This window comes from Callorhinus ursinus, unplaced genomic scaffold, assembly GCF_003265705.2.
Source record: "Callorhinus ursinus isolate GAN/ISIS: 27379988/994484 unplaced genomic scaffold, GSC_fseal_2.0 scaffold8, whole genome shotgun sequence".
Lineage (NCBI taxonomy): Eukaryota > Metazoa > Chordata > Mammalia > Carnivora > Otariidae > Callorhinus > Callorhinus ursinus.
The window spans coordinates 46525092-46549591 of record NW_027397070.1 but is presented as its reverse complement, the minus strand read 5'-3'; the positions used below and the strand labels follow the sequence as shown (position 1 = coordinate 46549591).

At 53.3% G+C, this 24500-nt stretch overlaps 1 protein-coding gene and 1 long non-coding RNA gene across 2 annotated transcripts in view; one reads left to right on the top strand and one right to left on the bottom strand.

The window, feature by feature from the left end:
- The first annotated feature begins 2993 nt into the window (after positions 1-2993).
- The window catches only part of LTBP2 (latent transforming growth factor beta binding protein 2), a 98097-nt gene continuing 76590 nt past the window's right edge, over positions 2994-24500 (top strand). The window contains 2 exon segments of the mRNA XM_025869200.2: positions 2994-3823; positions 10455-10525. Of these exon segments, the coding sequence (XP_025724985.1) occupies positions 3330-3823; positions 10455-10525 (565 nt within the window). The 5' untranslated portion in view covers positions 2994-3329.
- LOC141373280 (uncharacterized) lies at positions 9041-11717 on the bottom strand. The gene is made up of 3 exons (XR_012379071.1): positions 11583-11717; positions 9856-9969; positions 9041-9362 (listed from the first exon to the last, which is right to left on the bottom strand). It is a non-coding gene; the product is annotated as an uncharacterized lncRNA (long non-coding RNA).

Below are 24500 nucleotides of genomic sequence, written 5' to 3'. Positions count from 1 at the left end.
TCAGTTTTTCTCTCCTAAAGTGGGTCTAATGATACCAGCCCTTTTTACTTGATGGAATCATTCTGTCATTCATTTACTTAGCCAACCGTTGAACACATATTTCTTGGTTGTCTGTTGGAGTCAAGCACTGTTCTAGGTTCTGGGGAAACAGTGGTGAGCCAGGCAGACAAGATATCTATTCCTTTGGAGCTTTCACTGTGGCTTGGGAAGTCAGACATGATTTTATACGTTGTTGAACAGGATTCTTCTGTGATCTTTGAATTTCCGCTGAGGCCGCGAAGACTAGAATAATAAGTACTAGACACCTTCCTAAAGGCAGAACTGGTTCAACAACACTTGCACCACATCCCTGGCTTCCAGTCTATACATGAAAGGGATTGAAGAAAGTTGTTGAGGTAGGGAACTGCTGCATTAGTAGGCAAGGCTGAGATTTCCCCAGAGGGTACTCCTCATCGCAAACCAAGCCCCAAAAGAACCAGTCATAGAGCTTGGGGGCTTCCAAGAAGAGGAGACTAGCATGACTCCCCATAACTCTCTCTCCATGGAGGCTGAGTTGCTGGAGGTTGCAAGCACCCCGCAGTGACCCAAGGCACAGCAAGGAAGTTCTGGGGAGAACCTAACACGTGTCTTCAGGAATTGAGGATGGGCATAAATGAAGAGACCTGAGTGCACTTGCCGAATGGAGAACTCTGACTGTGGATCCTGGCTGGAGTGGCTTCTATGGCAGAGTGAGGAGCAGCCAAGTCACCAGTGGTTTGCTGGCACGGACGGGCAATTCCCACAAGAGGCAGGGAATACAGGAGTCTGCAAGAGGCTGGCCAGAGAGTGCTTTGCTACAGCAGTGCAGGGTGAAGGTCCTGCAGGGAGACTTCCAAAAGCCCACAGATGTGTCCATGGAAGAACAAGCACTTGGCACCTGCCAGCCAGGGGCACCTGTCACATAGGATTTTGCCACTGTTCCTCTAACACCTCTCCTCCAACCCTGACAAGGGGAGCCACAGCAGAAAAGGGAGATTAGAAAAACAGATCATGCGAGGGGCACCTGGGTGGCTCAGTCAGTTGAGTGTCTACGTCTTGATTTTGGCTCAGGTCATAATCTCTGGATCATGAGATCGAACCCCGGGTCAGGCTCTGCGCTCAGCGGGGAGTCTGCTGGAAATTCTGTCCCTCTCCCTCTGCGCCTCCCCCTGCTCTCTCTCTCTCAAATAAACAAGTAAACCTTAAAAAACAACACAAAAACAGACCATGCCCTACTCTCCCCACCACAGGATCTCAGGCTAGGGGATAGGCCCGTGGGGGGAGGAGAGGAGTATTAAATTGGATGCAAGATTGATTAAACTGGATGAGGTTTTGATTTGGACAGGGCCAGACTTTTTAGGGCCTGAAAATTGGTCTTAATTACAGAAATGAGACTGTTCTTGTGGCGGCAGGGATGGGCAAGCCAAGGACTCTGCTTGAGACGTCATTAAAGCGAAGAAGGGAAAATCACCATACCATGGTTGAAGGCAGTGAGGGGAGAAAAATGTAGCTCTTCCCTCATTGTCCCTCTCCAAGTTCAGCCCATTCAGTAAATCAGTGACACAGGTAAACAAATAAAAAAGACACTTGCAACTGGGCATTCAAGCAAGGAAGGTAAAGCAGGGTGTCGTGGTCCACGTGGGAGGACTGCACTAGATTGGAGGCTCAGGGATGGCCACTCCAGGAGGCGGGTGATATTTGAGTTGAGAGAGGGAGCCATGAAGAGCTAATTCTGTAAAACATCTTGGAGAGAAGGGCTCCAGGGAGAGGGCAGTGGGCATTAATGTGGCTTGTTCAAAGAGCAGAGACAAGGCTGCAAGAGAGGGGACCCATTCATGCGGGGCTTTGTTGGCCAGAGTCAGAAGTGGAGGCCGTAGGCCAACACTCGGTATTAACGGTGCCCATCCTTTGGTAGTGTGGGACGTTATCCACGGGTGCGCTCCTGCCTGCTCTGTCACTCTTCTTTTCTGGGAAACAGGCGGCTGTGGAAATGCACTGGGGACAGCACACTGGCCAGGCCTTCAGACTTGAGGGCAGGGGGCTATGGTATGAATGATGAGCTCATTGTTAGAGGTAGTCAGATGGGTGGCAGTCAGCATTCTTGCACCCTGCCCCCTCGCTGCCAACTCAAGTTGTGAGCACACACCAGGTCAATCGGAGACTCATCGATTCCTTCCTACCCCTCCTCTGGGACATTCCCCCGGGTAGTCCAATGGGCTTCTGAGCCTGAAGCAGGAGGCCAGGATTTCATCCCCTTTTTGGACACATGCTGTTTCCTGGTGTGACCTTATTCAAAAGCCTCTGTGTCTACACCTCTGTTAAAAAGATGGTATCTCTTCCAGGATCCGCCATCGCCGCCTCAGGCCTCGCCTGGACCCTGACGCAGCAGGAAAATGATTAAGATCTAGGAGCGCAGGCGGCGGGCAGCGGCTGCAAGGTGGCGGAAGACGCAGCCAGCTCCACTAGAGGGCGCGCGCCCCCCGGCGACCTTCCAGCGCGTTCGCACCCTGCGGCGGCGAGGGGGAGGCGAGCTCCCCGCGCTGCCCCGCGCTGCTCCGCGCTAGCCCACCCCCGAGCGGGCGCCCCCAGTGGCGGGGGCGGGAAGCGAAGGGGCAGGGCGTCGGTCCCTCGGGGCCCGGCCCTGTCACGCCGACCTTAATACCTCTCCTGGCCTCCTTCAGACCTTCGAGGCCTCAGCCTTGGTCATGCAACCGGGAGTTTGCTCCAGAGGCCAGAGGCAGGGGATAAATTCGGGACAGGTCAGCAGTTCGAGCTTGACCAGGACGAGAGAAAGGTGACCAGGCGCCCCTGTCCCGGCAGGCGTCGTCTCCCCTGCCAGCCGTCGGGTCAGCCCTGCGCTGCCCCCAGCTCCTCACGGGTTAACCCCCCTTCGCCGCCCGCTCGCTTCCCGGTGCCAAAGTGGGTGTTGCTGGAATTCCTCTCTCCCTCTCCCGTAATGAGGGGGCTGAGCTGTCCCTCCGAGGAGGGGGCATGGTGTAGATAAAAGAGACGAAAAAACAGGGGGAGGTTTCCAAAAATAAAAGCGTCCGTCTCCCCTTCAGAAGGCTGCAGAGACGGCAGAAGGCGCGAAGGTGCAGCTGCGGTGCGCGCCTGGCTGGAGACGAGCGGACGCCAGGCTCGGGGCGCGCAGCCCCGGGACAGCTCACGCCGCCCAGCCCTCGCCCCGCGAAGGCTGGCTTGGAGCCCCTAGACCGGGAGAAGCGGGCCGCCGGCCGGGGAGCGGAGCGCGGCCGCCGCAAGCCCCCGGGGCAGTTCCCCCCGCTCACCGCTCTCCAGTCGCCCCTGGCGCCATGAGGCCCCCGACCACCCACCGCTGCCCCGGGCGTGCCCTGCAGAACCCCTGCGGGGGCCTCCTGGCCCTCACCCTGGCTGTCTTCGTGGGCATAGGCCATGCTCAGAGGGACCCGGTGGGAAGATACGAGCTGGCTGGCAGGGACGCGAATCGGCTGCGGCGCCCCGGGGGCAGTCACCCCGCAGCGTCTGCAGCCAAGGTGTACAGTCTGTTCCGAGAGCAGGACGCGCCGGTCCCGGGCTTGCCGCCCACGGAGCGGGCCCAACCCGGCTGGGGGAGCCCCCGGAGGCCCGCCGACGCGCTGGCCAGGAGGCCGCCCCGCGCTCAGCAGCCGCGGCGAGCCCATCCACCTGCGCAGACCTGGAGAAGCGGTCCCTCGGGCCAGCAGCAACCCGCAGCCCGGGCCCGGGCCGCCCCGGCCCTCCCGCGCCTCGGAACCCTCCAGCGGCCCGGGGCTGCGCCCCCAACCCCGCCGCGGGGGCGGCTTACGGGGTGAGCACCGCAGAGGAAAGCCGGAGGGGGGCTGTGGGGGGAGGGAGCGAGGGTGGGTCTCCATGTGCTCATTAGTGGAGGGATGTGCAGGCGAGAGGAGAGGGCCCCGGGCTCGTGTCCTTGGTTCCTCTGGGACCAAGGCGGCCTCAAGACTGCAAGGTAAAGCACGGGGGTCCCCAAGCTGAGGCTCGGAGATCTGACCCACTTTTGTAGAGTTGAGGGCAAAGAGAAACACCATCCTCACCCTTTCCTACCAGCTCGCCGAGACCTGACGTTAAATCCTTTCCCAAGGCGCCCATGCTTTCTCCTGCCCCCCGCTAACCAGTGCCCTCAGACTCCCGCAGCACAGCGGGGATCCGAGAGGGAGCCCAGAGGGGGCAGCGGGGTGGGCGTTCCAGTCGCCTGAGGCCGTAGAGTGGTTGAGCGGGCTCAGAGCGCAGGTGGGTGGAGGACGTCGGGGCTCCAGAGTGCCAAGGCAGATGCATCTCCGGGAAGCGGGCTGGCAGCGAATCCTGAACTTGGCTACAAGTGTACGAGTTGGGACGCAAGTCGGGCTGGGCCCGCGCATGGCTGGACGTGGGAGGGGGAATGGCCTCGAGGGCACTTTGGGCTGGAAGCCCGCTCGCTCCGAGCTGTGGCACAGTGGGTACGTGGGAGAGGGGGGTCTGTGTGTGCGCCTGTGCAGCTAGGTGTCAGCGCGACTCGCACAATCTGCAGGGCTGAGTCCCCCAACCCGGCGATTTGCTTTTTTCCCCTCTCCCCCGGCACCCCTGCTGCCCGCTGGGGGCGCCCTCGCAGCGTCGGGAGGCTCGGAGCCAACCCCATGCCCTGTCGGGGATCCTCATGGCTGCGGGGCACTTGGCCTTGTCTGGGTATGCCATGTGTCTCCAGAATGGAGGGCAAAGAGAGCCCCGGGCAGGGCGGGGCTGGAGGAGGGCAGGATCCGAGAGGCTGGGAAGGGCTCTGGCAGCCCTGTATGGCCTGGGCCCAATTTACCAGTTGATTTTAGTCCCAGTGCACAGCAAGGACACTTGTACCCTCTGTTCTACTCTGGAGGATGGTGTGCCTGGTGGCCTTCCGCTGAGGTTTTCCTCGGCTGCTGAACTCTTCCTATTTCCCCAGGATTGCCTCCCTTCATTCAGATCTCTGCTCAGACAGGTCTGCTCTGACTACTCCTGCCCCACCCTCTCTCCCTTCATGTGCTTTACCTGTTTCTGCATTTATTGCCCACACCAACGTCAATTCTACAAAAACAGAGGCTTTGTTTTGTGCATTGCTGTTACTAGTGCCTACAACAGTGCCTGCAGACAGTTGATATTTGTTAAGTATCTGTTGAACAAGTGAATGAACTCCCTGCTGCCCCAGGAAGGCCCAGCTTAAAACAGGCGGAGAGCAGACCCATGCACTGCCAAGTTGCTTACACACAGGATCAGTCAACAAGTGTTAATGGAGCACCGCTGTGTTTCAGTTTTTTCCTTTCCTGACGTGTACAAGTGAATACATGCTTCCTAAGAGCAAGTGTGCAGAGCCTGGGACAGGGGATGGGGGTGCAGAGACAAAGGCATTGTTCCTGCCAAGAGGGCAATTCAATTACTTAAAATGGAGTTGGAGAGATGAACAGATATATACCAGTGAATGTGTTTACTAGTAACGGTAGCTTCCTATTAAGCATAAAGGAATGGGACAGTTATGGCTGCGGAGCTCAGAGGAGCTGAAGTCCCTGTGGCTGGATGGGCAGTATTCAGGGAAACGAGAGAGGAGGTGGCCGGAGTGGGGCCCAGAGGTGTAGCACTGCCCAAGGATGAGGGCTTCTCACTGTTGGCACTGGCCTTGGAGTAGGATGGCCCCCTGGTGTAGGGAAGCCATTGGAATGAGACTGGATGCATAGGTTGGGCCAGATCATGGAGGAGCTTATAGTTTAGGCATTTAGGTGCAAGTTGGGGGAAGGTAGAATAGTGGAGGTTGGGATTGGAAGGGTGCGCTATTAGAAGTTGTGAAATGAGGTGGGGATGTGCAAAGCAGATTGTCACCACAACAAAGCTGGTATATGGGCACAGGTGTGTAAGGACACGGGCTGGGTGCCACCCCTAGGCACCTGTCATACACAGGTGCACACATCGAATCACATGTTGGGTTTTGCTCCTCTCACCACGCTCCTCCAGCTCTGATTAAGGGTGGGTTCCTCTGGCAGTCCACACAACCACTCCAAGTGAGCTGAGTAGCAGTCTTGTCCATCTGCTTCCTCTATGCAGGCGCGTTCTGGCTAATGGCTTCTGGCCAGGCTGACCTCTGGCAATTGCCTAGTGGGCTGCTCACGGCCAAGGACCAAGTGCCACCTGCTGGTGAAGCTTGGAATTACATTACTACTATGGGCGATTGTTCATTCATTCAACAAATATTTGAAAAGCCTCCTGTATGCCAGGCACTGTGCTGGACCATGGAGATACAGCAGAGGCCAACACAGCCGGTGTCCTCACAGAACTTGCATGTAGTGGGGATTTATTGCACACAGTGAAGATTTATTAAGCATGTGCCAGACACAGTGCTAGTGTGTGGGATACACTGTAACCACAACAGACACAGATCCTGCACTAATGGAATTTACGGTCTACAGAGGATTTTTAAAGCCATTGTTTCACAATATTCAGTGTTTCTTGAACTAGCCTCACAGCCTAATAATTTTCCCTGCTCTTTTCTCTCTTGTTCTATTATTTTTCTTTAAATTTACACACTGTAAAAAATAGCAGGATTTTGTATTTTCTCTATTTTAAAGTATTTTATATTATGAGGTTTTGTACAACATATAAAAAAAGTTGGAAATAATATAACTAACGATCCAGATTTTTCAAACCTTAATATTTTGGCATCTTTTGCTTTTGGTTTCTTTAAAATCCCTCCATAAATTTGTCTCTCTCTTCCCAGAGTTAACCAGTACCCTGAATTTACTCATGATTCCAATGTATGTTTTTACACTATTACTACAGATGCACGCCTCCATAAAATACACAATATTGTTTTGCATATTTTAAACTCAGATAAGTGATACCATACTGTATTATCCTCCTACAATTTGCTTTCTCCCCTCCTCATTAGATTTTTGAGTTTAGCCATGTTAATATAATCAGCCCACGTTTATTCGTTTTAACTGTGGTATATTATGCTGCTGTCTGAATATACCACAGTTTATCCATCCTCCTGTTTTTGAACATTTAGATGACTTACATTTTTTTTTTGCTATTGCGAACAGTGCTTGACTCATTTTTCTACACAAATAAATTCATTTTTCAAGGACACTTTGTATCACTATCATAGTTGAAAATAGTACCACTTGGCATAAAAAGAAGGTAATTGTAGGAAAATTGAAATGAAAAGAAAATGTTTTTAAATTCTAATGGTGTCTAATAGCTCAGCCGTGTCGTATGTTCTTCCTATTGAAAAGGGAGACTAGCAAGTGTTGAGGGAAGGACCTGGCATGGGGACCCAACCTCAGACTGATTTTTTTTTTGCTGATTTAATCAGGCTAGAACGATCACTGGAAAGGGGATCACTTTCTCACCACGTGACTTGCATTGTTGAATGCTGTGGTTGTGGAAACCTAAAACCCCCTTTCCTAACCTGGGTGTGGCTCATCCATTATTTGGGAAACAGTGGATTAAGTGAAACAAGAAGTATTAAATGTATACCACGTGTCAGGCATTGTGCTAGACACAAAGAGGAATAAGAAAGAATTCTCAAGATGGTCAAGTTGGGGACACCATATGACCATTAACCTGAGATAATCAGGACTAAATGATTGCAGTGGATGGGGAATGGGGAAGGCAGAGGATATATCAGGGGAGGTTTACACAGAGGAGATAACATTTGGTCTGGAAGTCTTGGAGTATGCAAAGGATTTCAGTCGGCAAAGAGAGGGCAGGCATTCTAGGCAGAGAGCAGTTTAAGCAGAGGCATCAAAATGTGGCCCTATGTGGTGCAATTGCAGGACAACAAATTCTGTAGCCTTGGAGGATCATAGCCTTGGTTGTGGAAGGTTGTGGAGACAGGACAGGGGATGGGGGCAATTAGACTGCATAAGCAGATGGGGGCCTGGCCAGCTTCAAAGGGGCCAACGGAGAGTCAGGGGAGGTTTTTAACAAAGGACCAGTATGATCACATTGGTCTGAAGTGGACCAGGAGCTGTTCCAGGCTGTTAGCCAGATGTGTCCCTAAAGGTTGGACAATGATGCTGGATCCTGAGTTGATGTTTGCTGAGAGGTGTCACCTGGAAGGTTGGGCTCATATGATCTCATGGTGGTACTTTCCAAGGGGTCAGAACCATTAAGTCGGATATGCCCCAGCTAGTCAGACTTACTCGCTTTAGCCAGAGCCAGCTGAATGGTCATCTCTCAGCTGAATGGTCATCTCCCAGCTGAATGCTCATCTCCCACCTTCCGGACCTCTGCCCAAGATTCTAATATTGGCCTCGAAAGAACTCTCAGAGTCCCCCATTGATTTCCTGAATCTCTCTTGAGTGCCCTTCCAGCCCCGGCCTGGCCGTCCCAGCCTGGCAGCCTTTGATTCTGACCAGGCCTCGCTGTGTTCCTGAAGGCCCTGAGGGCTCTACCACTGGTAGGCAGGGTGGGGCAGGCCGCTGCCTCCTACAGTCAGCTACAAAGCTGTCCCGAGGGCATCTGGGGTGACAGCTGACTCAAGGGGCCTCCTTTGGCTGGGCTCCATGCCATGATCTCCCAGTCAAGTAGGCCCCTCAGTCTGTGCTATCTGGACACTAACAGACCCTAGTTCTTAGAAAACTCTCAAGCATGCAGTGTGTTTCCTTTTGAAGACCTCCTTGGCCTCTAAGAGGACTTGTCACCACCGCAAGGGGTAGTGACTTCCAAATGCGTGGCTAGTATACCCATGCCTTCCTCCAGTGCGTACACTCAGAAAGCCTGCATATGAGGAGCAGCCCCTTCCTCAGAACACGGCAACTTGGGCCCTGACGGGGAGGAGGCTCTCATAGCACCAGGAAGCAGCAGAAGGCCGCGGTCCCGAGAGGCTCCGAGGTGGCCAGGATAGCCCAGCTTTTGGCTGGGAGGACATTCCGGGAGCTCCCTGGGAGGCAGCTCCCCACAACTTTGGGCCACAGGGCTAGAAATGGGCTTCAGTTTTTCTAAGCTGCAGGAATTTATTTTGAATGTTTTGTAAGGCTTCAAAAACCACACAAGCTTTGGGGTCCACTCAAATGTCAAATAAACTCGTAAACGAGACCAGATGCTCCCTCTTCCACCCACAGAGGTCACAGGAATGGCCCCCTTCTCTGCACCCTGATTCTCCAGCTCATTCTCTGCTGCCCCACTCAGCCTGTTTCAGTGAGTGCTCAGTAGACAATTTCTGATGGTAATAATGGGGTCCACACAGCCAGGGCCAGGCCCAGGCCCTCAGGAGCTTTCCCCGGGGGGAACCCTTCTAGAGAAGTCAGGCAGGTCCAGGCATTTGAGTCTCTAGATGGAGAGTCAGAGCTGGTGAAAGCTGCTGGTGCTACAGGGGCCTCACCACACACCTGAAAGCAAAGTTTGGGTGAGTTGGGTGAGTACCCCAGCAGTTACAGACCAGTTTCTCCTGTGGGGGCCCTCAGTGCTGGCACCATACCTGGGGAAGGCCTATCCCCCATAAAATAAGTTCCATTCGCCTGCCCAAATAAAAAGAGTGTGCTCACTATGCAGAGGCAGCTTAACCCAAGGCCCCAGTTTCATCTTCCTACCAGCTCATCACCTCAAGCCCCTCTTTTTTTTTTTTTTTTTAAGATTTTATTTATTTGAGATAGAGTGAGTGAGAGAGAGAGAGCGCACAAGCCGGGGGAGGAGCAGAGGGAGAGGGAGAAGCAGGGTGAGCCGAGAGCCCAATGCAGAACTCGAACCCAGAACCCTGAGATCATGACCCGAGCCGAAGGCAGACGCCCAACGGACTGAGCCACCCAGGCGCCCCACCTCAAGCCCCTCTTAAATAGAAATTCTATAACCCCAGGTCCCTCTGTCTCCCCTTGCACCAAGCACCAGCCTGCCTAAGGGCAAGGCTCCTCCCATGCGCATTTGTTGGCTGATGATGCATATGTGTTTCCCGAAGGCTGTTTTATGTATGTTTTCCAGCTTCGCTTAGATAGTCAGCATCTGTGGGGCAAAGGACCACGGTGTTTATTTTTTGGTGAGAGGCAGTGTAGGGTTGGAGCATAACTTAGAGGCGGGGCAACTCAGGTTTGAATCCGGCGCTGACTCATTGTTGAGCCTCGGCAGGTCATTGAACCTCTCTGAACTTGCTTTTCTCATCGTCTGCATCATCACTGTCACTAATTGTCCTAGGGAGCGCCTTCTTTGTGTTAGGGACAACAATCCAGTTAGGCAGGTGTTATTCCCTCCATCATACTGCCGGAGAGATTGAAGTTGCCCAAGACCACGCAGAGAATGACAGTCAGGACTCAACTGTCAGATCTGCGGGATCGCCAAGTTCTTGCCCCGCGGCCACGTGGACTCCCTAGAGAAGGAGTACAGTCTGGCCAGCGTGGCAGGGCTCCCAGCGCCCTGCGCACAGAGGGTGGAACCATCCAAGAGGCTCTGGGAATGGTACCTCTCTGAGCACCCTTGTGCTGACCCCACAGGAGGAATGTCTGCGGGGGACAGTGCTGCCCAGGATGGACAACAGCCAATAGCACCAACCACTGTATCAAACGTGAGTGCCTCTGCCCCACCCACCCTTCTCCCCCTCTCCCCTTCGAGGTTGGCCAGGCCCAGGGACTCCGGAACCTGGAGCAAAGGTGTCTTCCTTGTGTGCCTCTCCAGAATGGAGGCAATGGACGGCGGAAGGGAGATTTTAAAAAGGCCTCCAGCTGAAAACGACTTTCAGATAAAATTCCCCACTTGTGTTTTCAGAGCTTCCTGCACTCCCCTCCTGCTGCCCCACTGTGTTGGTACCCCGCTCGCCCTGTCCGCAGGGGCCCTTGGGCGCGCACACACCCCCGTGATCTGCTGCACATGCCTGGCCCCAGAACCTCATTTCTAGGGGCACCATTCACCTTGTGTGCTGTGGGAATTGCTATGGGAATCCCCCTTTGCCTGGACCCCTGCCCCCGCCGGTCCTGGCCTCTGTCAGGCCCCCTGCCGGCATGAGGCTGGGTCAGATGAGGCTCCGATCCCATGTCTGGAGCAGTATCCCTTCCTCCTGGCTGGCCCCGATGAGAGCAAAGAGAGTCGTCATCTTAGTTATGTGGAAAGCAAGGAGCGAGGCAGGAAGAGCGAGGGCCCCGATGCCCAGGCCTTCACTCACCAGACAGAGGCAGTGCCAACAAGAGCCGGTGGCTACGTGGCCCGCACTTTGTGCCAGGTACACTTTACAAGGCCTGTGGGGCAGGGAGGACCACTATCCATTGAGCAAAGAAGGAAACAGGCACAGGCAGATCACTTGTTCAAGGTCACATGGCCTGGAAATGGCAGGATTTGAACTCAGGTGACCTGACTCCAGGGTCCCTCTTCTTAATCACTACACCCTGCGGCCAGATAGCTTATCTGACCTCGTCTTTCCGGGCCTCACTTTCTGCACCTGTGAGCAGAGAACAGCTACTCCCACCATGCCGGCTAGTCAGCTACTCCCACTATGCTGGCTACTCCTGCTGGTTCACAGCTGAGCATTTGCTCTGTGGCCCCCTGCTGGGCTAAGCTCTGGGCACATGTCTTTATCGAGGCTCTCAATAATCCTATCCAGTGGGTATTTAGTCATCATTCCCACTTACAGACGAGGACGCTGAGTCTTGGCTTGATTGGGAAACACAGCCAAGGTAACGCTACTCCAAGGCCTAGAGCAGGGGCTGGATCCAGGCGGTTTGACTTCAGAACCCCATACTCTTCTCTGTGGGGGTTTGTTCCCTCCCAACCCCAGCTGAGCCCCAGGCCTTCTAGAATTTGGAATCCTCACAGGTGAAAATAGATATGGGATCTTTCTCCTTCACACTCCAGGGCCGCTCTTGAGGTCTTATCAGCTCCCGAGGCCTTTAGGGCTGGCCCAGGAGCCCCGCCTGACTGCCCCCTGCCACTACCTTCTGCCAGGCCCTAAGCCTGGCTGCAAAGTCTCAGGCTCACCAGAACCCCTTCCTGCCCAGCGACAAGCCCCAGGCCCTATTCAGTGTGAGGGTTTCACAGCTTATGGTCTATGACAAAAACCTGCGGTGTTCCCAGCCCTGATGGATGCCCTCAGCTCTGATTCTGAGGCCTCCGGAGATGGGGATGGGATGGGAACACGGTGGGGGTGCTGGCTTACCCAGCTCTTGGTTCTGCTTCGGACCCCGTGGCAGGGGCTACCGCGGGAAAACCGGACCCTCTCCCAGCCCGACGGTGAAGCTCAGGCAGAATCTTGGGTCTTTCTAAGGGTCTCCAGGTAGAGAAACCAAAACCAAACAACAAGGCAGATTTTTCCTCTGAAAATTCTTTCCTCTTCAGGGAGCCTGGATGAGTGAGGCCCTCTGTGGCTGCGGGGGGAGGACCTTTGTCCTTCAAAATGACAAAGATGAAGACAGTGTGCCTTGGGTGGTTTTGCTTAAGGTCACAGACTCATTGGAGGAGGTTCAGAGACTCAAAATCAGCAGCTCCCCTGGGCAGAGAAACCAGGGATGTGGGTAGCCAGAGGGTTTCAGGCTCAGCAGAAGCTCTGAGGTTGGGCCCTTGGAGCCTGGGCACTGGTATATTTTTAAAGCACCCCAGGCAATTCTAGTCAGGGCTGAAGACCACTGAGCAGGGTTTGGTCAGTCATAGGAAGATGTGCCTGGGGGACCCTAACCCAAATCTGGATGTTCCCACGAATCCTCTGGGATCTTATTTAAAGTGCAGACTCTGGGATGCCTGGGTGGCTCAGTGGGTGAAACATCTACCTTCAGCTCAGGTCATGATCGAGTCCCACATCAGGCTCTTTGCTCAGGGGGGAGCCTGCTTCTCCCTCTGCCTGCCCCTCCCCCCCCCCCCCCCGCTTATGCTCTCTCTCTCTCTGATAAATAAATCTTTTTTAAAAGATTTTTTTAAAAAAGTACAGATTCTGATTTAGCAGGTCTGGGCTGGAGAGTCTGAGTTTCTAACAAGCTCCCAGGGGCTGCTGCCGCTGGTGCGGGGACCACACTTCGAGTAGCAGAGCCTTGGTGCACCCTGGAGGACCAGGGAGGGATTTGGGGGTGGGAGATGGGGAGGAGGGTTGGTATGTTCTAGTGAGTTTGGCAGAGAGGGTTGCTGAGATTTGAGTTGAAGCTGGAGCCGAGTGGCTTCAGAGGGCGTTGGCCTCTCACTAGCTGCCCGAGGGCTCTGGGCCTGGGCCTGGGCCTTGCGCTCCTGCCCTCCAGCGCTGGAGGTTCTCGGTTTCCTAACTTGTTCATGATTTTCCCGTGGTAGTCTCTGCCAAACTGGAGTTTTGACGCTGGAAACTCAAGGATGGGTGAGTCGGCAGATTGTCAGAAGCAACGTGTGTGTGTGTGTGTGTGTGTGTGTGTGTGTGTGTGTACCCTTGTGCCCCAGCCGGAGGATGCTCCAGCATGCTGCCAAATCCCGCTCCAGCCTGGGAGTCCTCAGCCCCCCTATTCTCTCCCGGTCATTCCCCCCACTAGACCCTGGCCCGCAGGCTGGCAGCCCTCCCAGAGGAACTGCCAGTGGGCATTAGCCTTTCCCACTTGAAGTTGCCTTGCCCACAGAAGGGCTGTGTGCTAATTAGCTGGGCCTTGTGCTGTTTGCTTGTTGCTATTTTGCTGCTAAAGAGCCTAACGAGAACCACGTGGGCGGTGGGGTGTTGGTTCTGTAGAATGTGGGGCTCTTGGCTCCACACCCTGTCAGCTGGCCCTCCTGCTCCCCCCACCCCCTGCCCGGTGGTTAGTATCTTCCTCTCCCCTCCCCACCGCTGCCCTCCTGGCTGGAGCCAAGAGTGCCAAGGCTGGGGAATGCTCAGCACTCTTTCCTAGCACTTTCACACATGTGGGGTGCTTCCCTGGCCAGCAGGAGAGGGGCTGACAAGGAGGGGTGGGTGACCTACCCCCACTGCCAAGAATGAAGTCTAGTCCCAGAACCCTGTGGAGACTCAGTCTGTCCCCTGGTCTCTGCCAGAAATCTGTGGGTCTGACCCACTACTCAAGTGCAGGGAGGGATGGCCCTTGCCCCCTGGGCCGCCCCACGGCCCCCTCCTACCTCCTCTCAGAGAATCCTCAGTTGCTGTGACCTCCCAAGTCCATCTGCCTGGCAGGCCCCTTCCTTCGTCCCTGTCCGGTCCCTGGACCTCTGGGAGCCACTGCACCTGCAGATGGCCATTGTTGGAACCCCAGCTCCTCACTCCACCTTGGCAAGGTCAGAAGTTGGGCTCTCATCTCCTCCTCCGGTCAAGGTACTTGCCTTCCCTTCTGTGGCTTTGCCAGCTCTGCTACGGGGTTTATGTGTTTATATATTTGTGGAGGCAGCTGCCGGGGGCCTGCCTGAAGTCCTTCCTGAGGGGGGGCACTGTAGAGGGTGGGCTGACTGGATCCTGTTTATAGTGAGGGCTTTTGGGAGACTGTCCAGCCTTCCCAGACTGGCTCACCCCCATCGCCACCCCAACACACACACAAGCTTTGGGGGCTTCTGAAAGCTCACACCGGGGAGGAAGATTCGAAGAATTCTTTGATTTCTCATTTTCTCTCAGCCTAGATGCACAGAGGCTATTCTGGGCAGGGCAGAGGGGGTCCCGAAGCTGTTGAGGAGGGGGGTAGGTGGGTCACTCCACCATCTCCACCACCAAGCAGTAAGGCTCAAGGTTAAGAGCATGTGCTTTGTGGATTCTGGTGCCAAATCCAAGGAGTTGTGGATCTGAATCCCAGCTCTGTGTATCAGACAAGTGACTGGCCCTCTGCTTCCATAGAGCCTCAACCATAAAATGGGTATAACAATCTTTATAGTGTCGTTTTTGAGGATTAATAATAACACTGTAGCTATTACTGTGGGTCGGGTACTATTCAAGGGACTTGATATTGTTAATTTTTAATCCTCACAATCCTCTAAACTAGATTTGATCTTTCTCCCCATTTACAAATGAGGTTAGCTATTCGCCCAAGTCATGCATCCAGGAATCAGCAGAGCCTGGATGTGAATCCGGGTAGCCTGGCTCGGGAGTACTGGGATCATGCTCCTGATAAATGGGCAAGTCTGTGTAGAGAGCCTGGCACATGGTGAGTTTAGCTGTCATTTTAATCCACATCCAGGAGACTGTGCTGACTACCTGGATTTAAATGCAAGTCCCACCCCTTAGCTATGTGGCTATGAGCAAGATGCTTATGCTCTCTGTGCCTGTTTCCTCACCTGTAAAATGTGCCTAGTGTTAGTCTCTACCTCACAGAGTTATAAGAGACAAATGAGATAACTCAGGTTAAAAGTTTAGTCCAAGGCCTGGCATGTTCTCTACGCTCCATACACGTTTGGCCTTGACGCCGAGGGCAGGGACTGTGTCACATGGCCCTCGGCATGCCGCAGTGGCAGGTGCTCACTGGACACCAGGGAAAGGCTCAGTAAGCACGTACTGAATAATGCAGGGCCTATCCCAGGACTATGCCGAGAGGTCCCCTTTTGCTGCCTCACTTTTATCAACCCTTCCAGAAAACTCAGGAGATCCTGGAATGGGCCTTGGCATCTGCTCCTGCCTTCTTGGTCCAGAGCCTCTGAGTGCATGGTGGCTTTTGTTCTGGTCCACATCTCAGTGAGATGAGGACCCCATACCCCTTAATGTGGCCCTGATGTGGCCCCACCCATCCCATCTCTGTAATGACTCCATCCCATTGGGCAAACTATGGTCAGGTGGGTAAGAGCCTCAACTTTGGAGCCAGACACCTTGGGTTCAAACCCTTCCTCCATCACTTAGTAGTATGGTGATCTCAGGTAAGCTGCTTGGCTGCTCTCAGCCTCAGTTTCTCCATATGCTGAATGGGGAGAAGAATAGCACCCATGGGGCACCTGGGTGGCTCAGTCGTTAAGCGTCTGCCTTCGGCTCAGGTCACGATCCCAGGGCCCTGGGATCGAGCCCTGCATGGGGCTCCCTGCTCGGCGAGAAGCCTGCTTCTCCCTCTCCCACTCCCCCTGCTTGTGTTCCTTCTCTCGCTGTGTCTCTCTCTGTCAAATAAATAAAATCTTAAAAAAAAAATGACAATGCTTCTAAAAAAAAAAAAGAATAGCACCCATAGTAGTTATAAGAATGAAGAGAAGTCATACATGTAAAGAAGTTAGCCCAGGGCCTCATAATGGTAAACGCTGAGCAAACGTTAGAGAAAAGGGTCACGGTAGGGGTGGGATCGCCAAGGACTGGTTAGGAACTTCCAGGAGCCAGAGTCTGGAGCCTCTGTGTGGCTTGTCTCTGGAAGAACCGTCCTAGGAGACTCAGTAGTTGGCAGGGAGTGGAGGAGAGCAAGGTGAGAGGTGGCTAAGGGGAATAATCACATGACCTCAGTGGAGACCCAGCTAACGTGAAGGGTACGGTCCTAGCAAGAGACCGTCATCCCTCTCCCCACCACGTATGGGTACCTGAGATTTTCCTGGTGAGCAGGCACATGTCCCCAAGGCTCTTTGCTCAAAGAAGTATTTAGGAGACGTTTTTACCCAGGGGCTCCTGAAGCCAGGTGCTGTGTCCTGTTGATAGCAGGGGAGTGCCTACTTGGTACCTGTCTGCTAAAGGACTGAGTAGGTGCAAGACCACATGGGTGGCCTGGTAGTTTCCTTCATCCATCCCCAGCCTCCTCTTCTCGCCTTCTCGGCTGGCCTCTCCTTTTCTACCCAACATCTTAATGTTGGGCTTCCCCAAGACGCCGCAGATCTTCCAAATCTCCCATGCAAAGTGCGGGGCCATGGGAGCCAAGCCAAGCATTAGTTGTCCCCTATTATTGAGCACTAGTGGGCACTGTTTGCTGTCAGTCAAAAATAATAATAGCAGCCACGCTCTGTGCCAGGGACCACACTAAACATTTCAAGCCCTTCACCCCGTGAGTGGTCACTGTGTGATTCTCTGCCGCGCCCGCCTCCCATGTCTCTGGCTGCTGCTGGTCCTCTACCCAACGACTAAACATTAGGTTTCCCAGGACTGAGTCCTGGGCCCTCTTCTTTCTCACCACACCCCTCCTGGAATGATCTGATGTATTCCCATGGATGGAAATCTGGGCTGACGACACCCAGATAGATAGATAGATAGATAGATAGATAGATAGATAGATAGATATTTCAGCCAGCCCTCTCCTCTGACCGCCAGACTCCTTCTTCGGGATGCCTACTCAACATTTGCTCTTGATGCTCCCCAGACATCCCCAGCCCCAGCTTGTCCAAAACAAGCTCGTGGTTTCCGTCCCTCTGTGCAGGTTCCCCTGCCCAGCTGTTATCCGCCCTGTTAAAAGGCATCCGCATCTGCCCGAATGCTCGAGTCAGACACCTGGGGGCCATCAGGGACACCTTTCTCACCGAGCTCTTTCTCTTCGTTTCACTTCCTAAATCTCCTGGGAGCCTATCTGCTGCTCCCTGCCTCCCCGGCTGCCTGTCTCGTCCGAGGCACCAGTGTGGGCTCCTGGGTGATGGTTGCAGCCGGCTGCCTGCTCTCCCCACTCTCTGGTTCTCTCTCCAGACATCATATCATAACACAGCTCTGTTCCCTCCTTCCCGCTGCCGTGAGCCCAGCCTCATCTCCCAGCACCCCCCTCGCTCGCCCAATCCAGCCTGGACTCCTGGAATATACTGCCTCCGGGTTCTTGCGCAGGCTGCTCTGTTTGCTTTCCCTCCTCTCTTTATGCGACCGGCTCCCTGTCCTCTTTCCCATCTCTGTTTCAAGTTCCCCTCCTCAGAGGAGCTCCCCTGACCACTCTGTTGGGGCTTCCCTACACCAGCCTCGTTATTCTGGATCCTAGCCCCTGGATCTTTCTCCCTCCATAACCCATACCTACCTCCATTTCGGTTCTTCTACTTATTCGTTTGCTTGTTTTGTGACCATCTCTCTAAGTTGGAAGCTCCATAAAGAAAAGGACGATGTCTGCCTTGCCTACCATCCTAGGTAAATAGTAAATGTTGGATGCGTGATCATTTTCTAGATGACACTGAGGCTCACAGAGGTGAAGAGACTTGCCCAAAGTCACACAGAATCTAAACACAGGTCTCTTTGGGTGCAAGGTTGTTCTCTCCTCCATGCTTTTGTCCTGACCTTTGTTGAGTTGTAAGCAGGAGTGTCTTCCCTCCCTCCTGATCTTCCCGGACCCTGGGCAGGGATGTGGTGCTGCCACAGAAGGGCTTGGTGGCTCCTTGTCAGCCACAGAACTATCTTCCATGCCCTCGACCTGCTCCCCTAGAAAAGGCTGGTTCCTGGGCTCATCCCTGATAGAGGCTGTCCCGGGACCCCATCCCATCCTTCTCTCATCTCCAGAGGCCCCTCTGGCTCTGACACCTCCAGAGCCCTGCCTTTTCCCAGACGAGGCCCTGGGGCTGTGCGGATAGCCGGGTAACTCTTCTGCTTTCGGACAGGAGCTGGAGACAAACCCAGGCCTCAGCCCTGGGCCACGAGCCCTGCCCAGTGGTCTCTTTCCTCATGCCTGCTGGAGCCGGTGGGAATTGGGACTGCTCCCTGCCCTTGGCCTCCTGCCCCTGACTGGCCCAGCGTTGTGGCATTTGTTAATGCAATTAGCAGGGCGGTCCATGCTGAGGGGCTGGGGGCCAAGGTCTGACTCACACCTCCCCTTCCTCCCCTCTGGCCGCCAAACGGTAGAGGCCCGCTTGGCCTGCCAGACGGCGTCTGCAGAGAGCACACGAAGGGCCAAGAAACGGCATCTTTCTCTCATTAGAGGCTTTTATGTGAACACAACTGCTATTTTGGAGCCGGCTGCTTGGCTGGCCCCTGAGCCCCAGGGCCGTTTCCAGCCGTCCCGAGCTGCAGCCCCAGCACAGCTGTGGCGGGAGCAGGGCAAGTCCTTGAGGACCTGACTTTGCCTACAGCCTGGGGGCTCGGGGCCGAGCTTGGGGCCTGGAGACATGGCCCCTGGGCAGAGCCCCGTGTATGGAGAGGACAGGTCCGGGTGGATTCTGAAGACACGTGTGTGGGAACCAGACAGGGATTTCCTTGGCCTCAGGGATCTCTGACATCAGGCCCCTTTCTGTAGAAACCAGAGGTCAAGGCTGTGGAGGAACTGCTGAAGGCCTAAGTGGACACCCCACCCCTATAAGAGAGTTCCGGGGCTAACCAAAACCTCTGGGTGGAGGCCTAAGGTGGGGTGCCCAAGGCAGGGCTGAGATAAATACTCAGGGTGCATAGGCCTCTGGATGTGGAAGGGGACAGGGCCCCATCCTGAGGGAGGGACCACTAACTCAGTGGGTAAGTTCTTTGTGTCCCACTGACACAGATTTTAAGAAAGATGGAGATTGCATCTGGGGAGCAGGTGAGCTTCAGGTGTGGGCGTGCTGGGGCCAGAGTCCGATCTGGAGCTAAGGTTCATCTCCCAGACAAGAGGGGATGGTGCTGGAGGTCTTAGAGGAGACACAGGGTTAAGGGACCCATCTTGAAGTCAGTGCCTCATCTAATAGGTCACAGATGGAGGGAGAAGGTATCTCTGGGCGGTGGGGGTGGGGGTGGGGGTAGGGATAGAGAGGGGACTGGCTGTATTCGGCACCTGAAAAGCAGCCCTGCCTCTGCACCAGAGGGCTTGGTCCATCCCTTTAACCAGGGCTTGACATTGCCTTTCCCTGGGAAAACAGTGGTGGAAGAGAAGTCCAGAGGCCAGCTTGCCTCTGCTGCTGGGAGAGAGATGGTGGTTTTTCTTAAAGTTTTGCAATGCAGTCCAATAGAACTTTCTGTGCTGATGGAAACGTTCTATAGCTTGTTGTTCAACATGGTAGCCATGAGCCACATGTGGCTAATGTGACTGAGGAACTGAATTTTACACTTTTTTAAAAGATTTTTTATTCATTTATTTGACAGAGAGAGAGAGAGAGAGAAAGAGTGCACAAGCAGGGGGAATGGCAGGCAGAGGGAGAAGCAGGCTCCCCACTGAGCAAGGAGCCTGATATGGGGCTCCATCCCAGGACCCTGGGATCATGACCTGAGCCGAAGGCAGCTGCTTAACCAATTGAGGCACCCAGATGCACCATTTTATTTTATTTTAATCAATTTCATTTTAAATAGCTTCCTACAGCTTGTGGCTACAGCATTAGACTGGAGTGCATCCTCACTAGCATTCTGTTTTGTAGCCTTTGCAGACATGACTTCTGCAAAATGTCCTAAAATAAGACAATTAACCACAAAGCACTTGTCCCTATCACGGGCAAAGGGCAGTTAAGACATAAGCCCCCAGATGTCAGCAAAAAGAGACCATCAGCACATTGATATTAACCTAATAGGTAGACAGATATGTGACCAAAGCCCTGATTGGCATGACTCAGCACACCCTGATTGCTTAAGAAAGTTCCACTGAAGAGCTCATAAAAATCCCTAAACTTAGAAACTCTGGGGGCAACCCTCTCAGGCCCCCTCCCTCTCTGGTAGCTTTCTACTCTTGTCCAATAAACATTGCCTTGCTGCCCACCAAAAAAGAAAAAATAAGACGGTGGCTCATAGCACAGCCCTGGAGAATGCAATGCCCTTCCACAGCCACAATCTTTCTTACAACTCACATAACTCTTTGAGGCAGGAATTTTCAGCCCCATTTTGTAGACGAGATCATGGAGGCACCAGTCCAAGGTCACACAGCAGGGATGTGCCTGAGCTGGGGTCAAACCAGATCCTCCTGACTCCCGGCCTCATGTTCTTTCTGATACCAAGTAGCTGATCACAGAGGCTCTGAGCGGGTGGTAGGAGCAGGCCACACGGTGAGAGCTATTTCCAGAATCCCTCCAGGCCTGCCCGTTCTGAGTTTGGTCTCCTCCCAGAGGCAGGGGTTTGCGTGGAAAATCTGAACAAATCTCTGCTCCACTGTTTTGGAGCCAAGTGAAGGTAGAAGGGGCACAGCCAGAAGGTGGGGGGTTGGAGGAACGATACCTTCTATTTCTTACTTTCAAAGCAATTTCGGGAGTTTTCTTTTTGTTCCCCTCTCTTTTGGCATCCTGCTAACTGCACAGAGCTGAACTCCCAAGGCTGAAACTTTCCACATGTCCAATCCTCAGTGAGGAGGAGAGTGCCAGGAGAGTGTGGAAAAGCCAGGGTTCAGGAGGAGCCCAAATTATGAATGGCTAAGAGCTGGCATTGTCTTGTGAGCACAGGAAGGCTGATAGAGCCTTGCTTGCTGGTTGTCTGGGGATGGTGGCCTCTGGTTGGTGGGGGAGTGGCCGGGTGGGTGGGGGGGAAGGATGTGCCCTCGATGGCTAAACATGGACATCAGGGCATCCTGCTCCACAACCTTTACCAATAATTAATCAATGAATACACACTAAAGCCATGTACCCCATCCTGGGTTGATTTCTCAAGGATAAGGCATGATCTCTGCTCTCGTGGGAAAATGGAAGAGATGGGGCTCCAAGAACAAAACATGAAGGCTTCCCTGCTGGCCATGGCTGGGAGTTTTCTCTCTCAGAATTCTCATAGCACTGCATGGAACTGCCCCTCCCCGGGCCCTCGGCATTTCCTTTTTTTTTGCTTTATGCAACAGCCGCTGCCATCGGCCATTCTGACATGGATGGTTTCCTTTCTGGTACTTCAGCTCTGAAATCTGTGCTCATTTGACAGGAATGTTTTGCTTCAGTCTCCTTTCAACAAGAGGCCACATGACCACTATGGCCAAAGGGTCCCAAACTTTTAGATTACATGCACCCATAAAATATCCCTATACACCACAGGTACCAAACTACAGTTGGCAGCTTTTCATTTTGCCAAGTGAGGATGTTAGAAATCCAAATTACCATTTGCCATCACTTTTAATGAAAAAAAAAATAGAAAAGACACAATCTCAAAATAAAGGATGCTTTTTAAATGGGAAAAATAGCATTACACAAAAACTCAGACCAGTAAAAACTGTCATAAGAATGTATCCTTTGACAGATGGGCCCTAGGAATCACCACTTTGAGCCATTTGGGGGTGATTTTCAGGGTAGTAGAGAGAGAGAAGAGAAGAGTTTATGTGCCAGACTCATGATGCAGATGCTCGGCTCAGAACAAAAGCATGACCACTTTTAGTGAGGATGTCCGGTGGTTCCCTGCATCTTGCTAAAACACGTACAACTTGAGAGAGGATGCAGATGGAATGGGTGAGAGCTGGCTCAACACCTCAGAAAACCTGACACTTGTTGGAGGATCTTCCTTGGCAAATCTGACCTCTGTGCAATTTCAAAAATGGTTGATCCAGAAAGGTTATCTTCCCAAGCAGGTTTTTTCCATCAACAAATTGGGCTGGCTTGGAAGCCTTTTAGAACTTTTATTTACCATGGTGTTACATAAGTATATAAAAGCTATTTTTATGATTTCCCCCAACCACCCATTTTGTACGAGCTGTTCATTGCACCCACCAAAGTTTGCCAACCCTGGTCCGAGAGACTTGCAGTCATGCAGTGTTCATGGGAAACCACTCAGGCCTTCCCTTTTTGCTTCCTCCCAATACTAAAGCAGGGCCAAGACCTGCCCTGGGCAAACCTGCTTCCCCAGTGTTCACCAGCCTTGGTTTGGCTGCCAGGCTGGTCTCTGGTGATGGTGGTGATGGGGCCTGGTGGGTGGTCAGGTGCGGGCCAAGTCTGCTTGGGCAGATGGAGTGGCAGCCAGGCCATAGGCCCAAATCCTGCCATTGTGGCACTTTGTTTTTGGGGAAGCACTCAAGTTTACAATTCTCTGACATGGTCTGTTTATCTGGAGACCTGGGGCTTGCCAGGAAGTCATGCCAAGGCACTGAGGAAAATGCTCTGGCATCAGGATCCAGCTCATGTCTGGAATCCTGAAGTGAGACCTGTTATTTCCCCTACTCTACCCTGAGTGAGCAGATTGCCCTTGATTGACATGATACCCAATCAACTCATCCTTTGTGTCTCTGATCAGCATCACTTCCTCTAGGAAGCCTTCCCCAACTTTCCCTTCTTCCATGTGAGACAGTGCATTTTTTTTTAAGATTTTATTTATTTGAGAGAGCATGAATAGGGTGAGGGGCAGAGGGAGAATCAGACCCCCTACTGAGCAGGGAGCCCAACTCCAGGCTTGTACCCAGGACCCTGGGACCATGATCTGAGCAGAAGGTAGGCCCTTAATCACCTGAGGCACCCTGACACAGTACACTTCTTGAGAGGTCCTCTCCGGGCACCTGGATGACTCAGTCAATTTGGCGGCCGACTCTTGATTTCAGGCTTAGGTCATGATCTCAGGATTGTGAGATCTAGCCCTGAGTTGGGCTCCGTGCTTAGTGTGGAATCTGCTTGAGAATCTCCTCCCCCCTCTTCCCTTCCCCCCAACTGATGCCCTCTCTCTCTAAAATAAATAAATAAAATCTTTAAAAAAATGAGAGGGGCCCTTTCTCCCACAGGCTGAGCTCATACCTAGTGAGCAGAATGTTCACCGAATAAATGCATGAGCTGGTAAACATGGTCCATCATCATCTAAGATTTCTTGTGTGGGCTTTGGAGAGGGATGGGGTCCTGAAGTCTCCACCACCTGCAAAGGTGCATTTGATGGCTGACTGGAAGCCAACAGAACCTTTCATCATCATCGGCTCCGGGTCAAGATTCAGAAATGGTAGGGAGGAAGGACCGTACCAGCCCTGCTGGGAGGCTGTGGGGAGGAAAGAACCTGGGCTTTGCAGTCAAACAGACCCGGATTTGAATCCTAGATCCACCACTGATGGCTAGGTGACCTCAGGCAAGCTTTTAAGCTCTCTGAGCTTGAGGCCTTATTTATAAAATGAGACTCATAACCACACTCGCTGCAGAGGATTGTTGTTAGGGTTAAATGAGATAGTACATGCAAAGTGCAGTACCTGCAGAGTATAAGTGCTCCATAGACAGTAGCTGCCACAATAAAAATAGGAGTTCTTGCATCATTGCTACGCATATCCTGGGAGCTAAGGATGCAAAGAGGTATAAGGGGCAGTTGCAGGGCCTGATCATAGTAGCTGGGGAATTGAGTCACGTATGTGGAAAACCCATCACGCCGATTGCGGCCCTTGGGGCGTACCCGATGTGTGGTGTGCACAGTGAGTGCGGTTCCTCATTGCTCTAAGGAGGGCGCACTGGCTGGAGGCGGTCATCAGGGATGGGCAGGAGGCCTTGAAGGAACAGTAGGACTTAGGTAAGTGGAAAGCAATGGGAAAGAGTTCCAGGGAAGGGACACAGTGCACACAAAGGCAGAGAGAAGAGAGAGCCATACCCACTGGCCAGTCTGGCTGCAGAGGTTGACTTAGAGGGATTTATGTTTAGAGGGGGATCAGACACAGGTGTTCAGTGCTAGTCTATGGACTTGAATCCTGGAGGCACCCGGGAGCCAGTGAGTATCTCCGAGAAGGAGGTGGCGTGGGCCAAGTGGAATTTTGGAGAGATTTCTTCAGACCGACCATGGTTTGGATTCCAGGCCTGCTGTCAGAGACGAGAGTATAGCTCAAGTGATCCCAGGCTCAGGGGCTAGGGAGTGACGCCTGGGAGTTTACAAATGCACTTAGAATAACTGAGGCCCACGAGGGTCTGCATCATCCGCCTCTGTTTCCCTGACCTTGAGTGCTCCCTGCTATCATCAGACCCCAGCC